The sequence below is a fragment of the Tupaia chinensis genome, unplaced genomic scaffold (genome assembly GCF_000334495.1).
Source record: "Tupaia chinensis unplaced genomic scaffold, TupChi_1.0 Scaffold000627_1, whole genome shotgun sequence".
Classification (NCBI taxonomy): domain Eukaryota; kingdom Metazoa; phylum Chordata; class Mammalia; order Scandentia; family Tupaiidae; genus Tupaia; species Tupaia belangeri.
The window spans coordinates 4,094,980-4,102,981 of record NW_006160147.1 but is presented as its reverse complement, the minus strand read 5'-3'; the positions used below and the strand labels follow the sequence as shown (position 1 = coordinate 4,102,981).

The 8,002-nt window shown below is 50.9% G+C and overlaps 1 protein-coding gene across 1 annotated transcript in view; it reads left to right on the top strand.

Moving 5' to 3' along the window:
- SLC45A3 (solute carrier family 45 member 3) overlaps window positions 1–2,964 on the top strand; it is a 23,231-nt gene extending 20,267 nt beyond the window's left edge. The window contains exon 6 of the mRNA XM_006159260.3: window positions 1,238–2,964. Within this exon, the coding sequence (XP_006159322.1) occupies window positions 1,238–1,678 (441 nt within the window). The 3' untranslated portion in view covers window positions 1,679–2,964. The remainder of the gene's footprint in view (window positions 1–1,237) is intronic.
- The last annotated feature ends 5,038 nt before the right edge of the window (window positions 2,965–8,002 follow it).

The following is an 8,002-nucleotide window of genomic DNA, read 5'->3' as shown; positions in this document are numbered from 1 at the left end:
GGACCTAGGGGCTGGTGTCTAGAGACCAGGCCTGAGCATGTGCAGCTGAGCCAGGGTACAGGCGGGGCCTATCCTCACCCCTGTGTTGAGGAGCATATGTGTCCCCACCCCAGCCTCACTGGAGGCTCACTTCAAACAGCCACTGGTGCACACTTGGCCCTGTACACGCTGCCTGCTCCTTTGCCCACTGGTTGAGCTGCGTAGTGACCCAGGGGCTTTCCTGGTGCCAGGTGTGAGCTCTGTCATGGCTCACTGCTGGCAAAGGCTGCCAGCTCAGTATTGGGTCTGACACCAGGGCCTGGCCTCACCCTGAAAGAGGAGGCTCCAGGCCGTGGAGGGCAGGGCAGGGGTAGGGATTGCAGACCCAGCCCTTGTCATCTAGGGCAGACCGCAGGAAGGAATCAGGAGGGCTTCAGTTGGTACAGCTGGGACTGGGGAGCTGGGTGGCCACTCCAGCTGGTGCCTGAGGCCCCAGAGAGGCAGAGCCTTCTCTCCGCAGGGCGACAAGGATTTCAGATGGTGAACTGAAGAGCAGGCAGGAAGATTAGGGGGACTGCGTGGGGGCTTGGGCCCTCAGGAGTCCCACCCTTGGCTTATGTTTGTCCTCTCAGTGTCTCTTCTCACCTGTCCTCACCCTTCCCGTACCCTGTCCTTTCCCCTGGGCTCTGTTCTCTTCCTAACCCTCAGTACCGAGTCTGTCTGGTGTCTGCTTATTCTAGGAGGGGGCAAATGGAGACCCAGGCTGCTACTTTCTGATGGGTCACCTCCCCACCCCCAACCCTTCTCCCACTCCCACAGAGGGCCCAGACCCAGACCAAGTTAGAGTTTCTGACTTGCTGCCTGATTTTTCTTTTCTTTTTTGGGGGGAGAGGTTTATTGCTAAAGGGCACGTGTGCTCGCCAGACAGACAGAGAGAGGCAGAGAGACAGAAAGCAAGAAATCACCCCCCCAGGGGGGATGGCCACGCCACAATCCCTTCTCCTCCATTCTCCTCTCCCGATCTTGGGCACCACACGCACACGTGCCTGGCATGAGTTTAAACCACCGGGTCCGGGACTTGAACCGCAGTCGACTATGTGGGAGTCCAGCGACATAGCCATTACACTAACTACTGGTCCCTTGCTGCCTGATTTTTGTTAAGGCCCTGGGGTGAAGGCAAAGATCTGTTCCTGTAGCCGGGGGGTTCCAGTGCCTGGGGACACACCTGTCCTTTCCTTCCTCTCACCCCACCCCCCAGGTGTTCCTGCCCAAATACCGAGGGGACTCTGGAGGTGGTGGCAGTGAGGACAGCCTGACGACCAGTTTCCTGCCAGGTTCTAAGTCTGGTGGTCCCTTCCCCAATGGACACGTGGGCGCTGGAGGTGGCAGCCTGCTCCCTGCACCACCAGCACTCTGCGGGGCCTCTTCCTGTGACGTCTCCATGCGTGTGGTGGTGGCTGCCGAGCCCACCGAGGCCAGGGTTGTTCCTGGCCGGGGCATCTGCCTGGACCTCGCCATCCTGGACAGTGCCTTCCTGCTGTCCCAAGTGGCTCCATCCCTCTTCATGGGCTCCATCGTGCAGCTCAGCCAGTCTGTCACTGCCTATATGGTGTCCGCCGCAGGCCTGGGTCTGGTCGCCATCTGCTTTGCTACACGAGTGGTGTTTGACAAGAACGACTTGACTAAGTACTCGCTGTAGGGTACTCAGGGCACACCCAAGGGAGGACCTGTCCCACTGAGTCCCGGTCCCTGGGCCTCCTAGGGCTGCAGGCTGGCCTTGGTTTCTGTTGCTGCCAAAGTGGGGTGGCTCTCTGCTGCCACCCCGTGGCAGTGGGGTGTGTAGCTGCACTGACCGGGTGGGGCGTCCTTGCCCTTCTCCCTGGTCTCTAGGGCTGGCTGACCTTCGGCTTGCCGGGTGAGTTTCAATCTGGACTTCTACATGGAGGCTAGAGGGACAGGGCATTAGATTAACTCCGTGCACTGGAATGCAGGCGGGTTACCCAGGTCAGGGTTGACGGCTCGTGTCCTGGTGGAGATTGGCCCAGAGAAGGGATCTGAGTAACTCAGTTAGCTGGTTCCCCATCTCCGAGGCCCCTTATCGTGCAGGTCCCCCAGTGCTGCTCTTGCAATTTCTAGTGTGAAAGTCTCCTCTGGGGGTGTCACATGTGGAGGTTGTTTAGGGGAAGAACCCAGAGGACGAGGTAATATCCCCTCTGTCCACAGCACTGCCTTTGTCACCCAGCCCCCTCTTATCAGGACGTGGCTTATTGGTTTCTGTGTGGCCATCACAGGGACACAGGCCTTTAAATATTTAACTTATTTATTTAAGAAGGGAAGGGAATCCGTTCCCAGCTCTTTCGTGTTGGTGCCTAGGTTTGGGTTAGGTGGGATCAGATTAGCAGGGTCCCCTGAGGTAGTAGGTGGTCACTGGGCCAAGCCTTGCAGAATCTCCTTCTTCTGGGGTGACTGGTCTGGCCCCCAAACTGCCCATCCAATCTTTGGAAGCTCTGTTCACCCCAACCGATACCCCAGATGCTGTTACCCACGGCAGACTATTGCAGAAAGGTGGACGGTGGGGCTGGAGGTCTCAGCAACACCCCTAACTTCACCCCTCCCCGCGTCCTCACGTGGCTCCCCCACTGTCCTCTGTTCCCACTGGAGCTGAGCTGATGAAGGAACCAGGCCCCATCTTTCCTCACTGACTCCACACCCTCGGTGTGGGGCTTTTGTAGGACCAGAAGCACAAAGAGTGGTTCCTCGGGCCCTTGCCCATCCAACCCCCCGGGGCACATCCGTGCTGGGGAATCTCATGCAGAAACTCAGGAGCACCCCCTGCCTGAGCTAAGGAGGTCTTATCTCTTGGGGGTTTAAGTGCCGTTTGCAATAATCTTTATTATTTATTTAGCGGAGTAAATATTTTATACTGTACATGAGCAATCAGAATATAATGTTTATGGTGGTGAAATTAAAGGCTTCTTATATGTTTCATTGGCTTGTGTGTCTTTTCTGAGGGAGAAGGGCCAGATTCCTCCAGCAGCTTCTCCACTTTTCAGTTCATGGGGATCCTTAGCATTTGGCAACTTCAGTTCCCAGTGTCCACCAGCAGATGGAGCCATAGACCAGTGTGCTTTGTTTCTGTTGGCAATTGGACTAGACTGTGCTACACCCTGGACTGGGCGGTTCATTTAGGGGTGTGGTTGGGGGGCAGTCAGGAAGAATCTGGGCATTTTCTTTCTTTTTTAGGGGAGAGGTTTTTTTCTGAAGGGTGAGTTTGCCAGAAAGACAGACAAAGATGGAGAGGGAGAACGTGAGAAATCATCTCCCAGAGGGGATGGCCACATTGCAGTCCTTTCTCCTCCATTCTCCTCTCAGGATTTTGGGCACACGTATACACGCACCTGGCATGAATTTCAAGCTGCCAAGTCCAGGACTCGAATTGCAGTCAGCCACGTGGGAGTCCAGTGCTTTAACCGCCATGCCACCTGCTGGTCCCTATTGCATTTTCCTTCAAGGAGATGGAGCTTGCACACACATACATGTGCCTGATGTGTTTTTTTAAGCTGCCAGGTTCATGACTCCACCGTGTGGGTTCCAGCTGCCCTAACCACCACATCACTGGATGTCCCCACCTTTTGGATTTTTTAGGTGTGATTTTTTTTTTCATACTGAATAGTTTTTCATCAATTATTTGGTTATGTTGAAATATGGTTTGTATGAGAAAGGCATGATAAACGTTTGATTCTTTCCCATCACTTAGCTTTCAGAATGAGGAGATGGTACTCCACCAATCAGCAGATAAAGACCATGTTTGTGTTGTTTTTTAATTAAGGAATCATCATTATGAACTCATGGTTTTTGGCCTTAGGATATATTGAGTCAGGTATGTATAATCAAAATACTACCTTCAACTTTTTGTCATGGAAAAGTTAAATCCGTCCACTAGCGGAGAGCGAATATCGCAACAAATGCTAATATCCCATCACCTGGTGTCAGCACGCAGCCGCTGGTGGCCGGCCACTCAATACCTCCCTGTTCTCCTACGTAACTTTGAAGCAATCTTGGACATCAGCTCTCATTAACTAATATTTCATAACTTATCTGTTAAGGACTTAGGGGGCAGCAGGTGGCATGGTGGCTAAGGCACTAGATCCCCCATGGCTGACTGCACAGTTCGAATCCCAGACCCAGCTGCTTGAAAAACACCTTGGGTGCGTGTGTGTGGCCAAAATCCTGAGAGGAGGATGGAGGAGACAGACTTGTGGTGTGGCCGTCCCCCAGGAGATGCTTTCGTACTTCCCTCTCTGCCTGTTTCTCTCTGGCTAGTCCATGCACCTTGTAGCAAATTTAAAACCAAAAACAAAGGGGCCAGCAGGTGGAGTAGTAGTTATTGGTGCTGGACCCCTACGTGGCTGACCACAGTTCGAGTCCTGGACCTGGCAGCTTGAGACATGTGTATGCGTGCCCAAAATCCCAAGAGGAGAATGGAGGAGAAGTGATTGTGCCATGGCCATCCTCCCCCAGGGGATGATTTCTTGCTTTCTGTCTCTCTGGTGAGCACACGCACCCTATAGCAAAAATCTCTCAAAAAAACAAAAACAAAAACAAAAAACCAGGAGTTTATTGTAAGTTTGTATTGATACTTCCAATTCAAGTTCAAGAGTATAAATGCTGTACACGTATGCATCTTCTCTAAGTTCTCCCACAACGACACAGACCTAAAGTCCTGGACTGGTGGTTTTGGGTACATGTATGTGAGTGCGTGCGTGCGTGTGTGTGTGTGTGTGTTGAGGGTGATGAGAGAAGACGTGAAAAAGCCACCAGTCAGCCATCACCATCACCGTCCATGCAGCTGAGCACAGAGCCCAGCCCGCCACTGAGAGGTCCTTCCTCGGAGCAGCAGCCCCCTCCTCGCTTGTGCAAATGGCTTCACACTTGAGTCTCAACCAGGTCTCAGATCTCTAAGTCTCAAGAAAGGAGATGAGAGATGCTCAGGGAACAGGACTTGCGGGACACAGAGGAGCATTTCTACAAGTTTTAAATATTTGGAACCTGCTGAACCAGCTCACGGTCCATTGGGGCCTTGCCTTGGTACTCCCCGGGGCTTTAAACATTCCTCACTGAAACACCGACTCTCTACGATGTACAGAAGGGACAGAGAGAAGCAGAAGAAAGAAAAACCCTGGAAAGGAGACAGGATACCACCAGCAGCTTCAAAGACGTCAACGCTATTTCCTGAGTCCTTTCCACATGGGGGCTGACAGATGCCCTCTGACCCTGACCCTTAAGGACCGCGAGGTTTAGGTGGAAAGGAGAAGGCCCGTGTGAATCGGGTGTGCGCGGCTGTGAGAGTATTCAGAGAATGTGGAGCCTGTGCCAGCGGTGCTCAGAGCTCAGAGGAAAGGATGAGAATGTGCAGGCCTGCGCGGGCCATGGGGATCCCGCCTCCCCGAGACGATGGAGCCTCGGGTCCTGACTTGTGATTTCAGCCCAGGAACTGGAAAGCCAGAGGTGGGGGTGCCCCACCCTTCACACGCACATGGGCCTTCCTTTTGCCCCTCCATGAGAACCAGCCACTGGGAGGTGGGGAGCAGGGAGTGTAGGAGGGGGCAACCTCCACCAGGTAGGACCTCAGGTTACTTCCTGTGCTGCTGGAGAAAGCCTTGATTTCCAGGGTCAGAGTTGATGACAGCAGCCTGGCACTTTGGTTGCTGTTGGCCGAAAGGCTGTTTAGAGCTGGGACTTCCCACCATCCAGTGCTGTCATTAGGTCTCCATGTACATTAGGAGGTAACATGGGCTTCAGTCTGCTCCCCCTAGCATTTGACCTTTGGCAAGTCATACTCCTGCTGTGTGTACAAATGGGGGTGTTAGTTCACCATTAACCGGTCCCCAGCTCCGTGCCCCTCACCTGTCATGTACTTTCCTCCTCTTTTCACCACATACTTGTCTACCTTCCTACAGGTTGGACCCTGTGCTAGCCCTGGGACTGTGGCAACAAAAGACACGACCAGGGCCAGCAGGTGGTGTGGAAATTAAGGTGCTGGATCTCACACGGTCACCTCTGAGGTTTGATTCTCAGACCTAGTGACTTGAAAATTCAGCTGGACATGTGTGTGCATGTGTGCCCCAAATCCCAAGAGGTGAGTGAAGGAGAAGGGATTGTGGCATGGTTTTTCTCCCTAGAGGGTGCTTTCTCGCTCCCTCTCTCTCTCTCTCTCTCTCTGGCAAGCATGCACACCCTATAGGAATTTTTATTATTTTTTTAAGAGCTATATATTTAATAATTATTTTATTTATTGATTCATTCATTCATTCATTCATTCATTTATTTCTTAATTTGACCAGAGAGAGACAGAGGGTGAGAGTGAGAGAGAAAGGAAGTGGGAAAGCAAGCCACCAGATTCAGGACTCGAACCCTGGTCGGCCATGTGGGAGTGTCCAGCGCCTTAACCACCATACCACCTGCTGGTACCTTTCCTAAGTAATTTTAAACATGTTTGTTTCTTTTTTTAAGGTAAGACTTTCTAAAATCGAGTTACCTGCTTAGGGCCACACCACAATCTCTTCTCCTCCATTCTCCTCTCAGGATCTTGGGCACGCACACACGTGCGCTCGGAGTGAGTGTAAGCTGCCAGGTCTGGGACTCAAACCATGGTTGACTACGTGGGAGTCTAGCAACATAACCATTATGTCATCTGCTGGTCCATCTATAGGAAATCTTGCAGAAGTATGAAAAAGAATTTTTTTGAGAGATTTTTGTTTGTTTGTGTTGTGCTCATCAGAGAGACAGAAAGATGGAGCAAGGGAAAGTGAGAAATCACCCCCTGGGAGGATGGCCACACCACAATCTCTTCTTCATTCTCTTGGGATTTGGGGCATATATACATGTGCCTGGTGTGAGTTTCAAGTCACTGGGTCTGGGACTCAGTTTGTCCTCAGGCATATGGGAGTCCAGCACCTTAACCACATCCCATCTGCTGGTTCCAAGAATAAAATTTTTAAAAATTTCAGTCCTTCCTGTCTGTGCATTCTCAGTTTTCCCCAGGGGAAAAGAAGACGTGTCGAGTGAAAAGTTATTTTTCTTTAAAGAATTATTTATTTTTAATTTTATTTATTCATTCATTTATTTTAATTTGACCAGAGAAAGACAGACACACAGAGAGAAGGAAAGTGAGAAAGCAAGTCACCAATTTCAGACTCAAATCGTGGTCAGCCATGTGGGAATGTCCAGCACCTTAACCACCATACCACCTGCTGGCCTGTGCAAAGTTATTTCGAATAGTTCAAGGCAATTTGACAAGAGCCAAAAGTACAAGGCAGAACGATGGGGGAATAGGTCTACTCCTAGGATGTTATAAAAAGAGGCTAGCAGGTAGCATAGTGGTTAAGATGCTGGACTTCCACATGGCTGACAGTAGTGTGAGTCCTGGACCCAGAAGTTTGAAATTCATGCCGGGTGCATGTGTGCCCAAAATCCCAGAAAGAGAAGGGATTGCGGTGTGGCCAACCCTCTGGGGTATGATTTCTCGCGTTCTCACTCTCTCTTTCTCTGGCAAGCATATGTGCCCTATAGCAAAAATCTCTCTAAAAGTAAGGAATTAATTAAGGGTTAAAGTGATTTCCTTTTTTTAAAAAAATTTACTAGAGGGCCTGTTTGCTTACCAGTGAGAGAGCGAAAGAGAGAGAAAATGAGAAAGTACCCCCCATATGGGATGGCCACACCACAATCCCTTATCCTCTGTTTCTCCCTCCTTTGGGGACATTGCGCTGAAAGTATTTCATTGTATGAATAGTTATACTTTTCTAACTAGCCTCCGTTCATGACTATTTAAATTGTTTCCACATTTTGGAATAAATACACTTTATTCTTTTGCATACATTTGCATACTAGATCAGAAGAAACGTGCAATTTATTTCTAAATTAGCTGGCCTCTAAAACCGGCAACAGTGCGTGAGAGTGAGAGGGTTGGGGGGGCGTCTACAGCAGGGATGGGATGGGGCACAGGAAGGGGGTACTCAGGGTC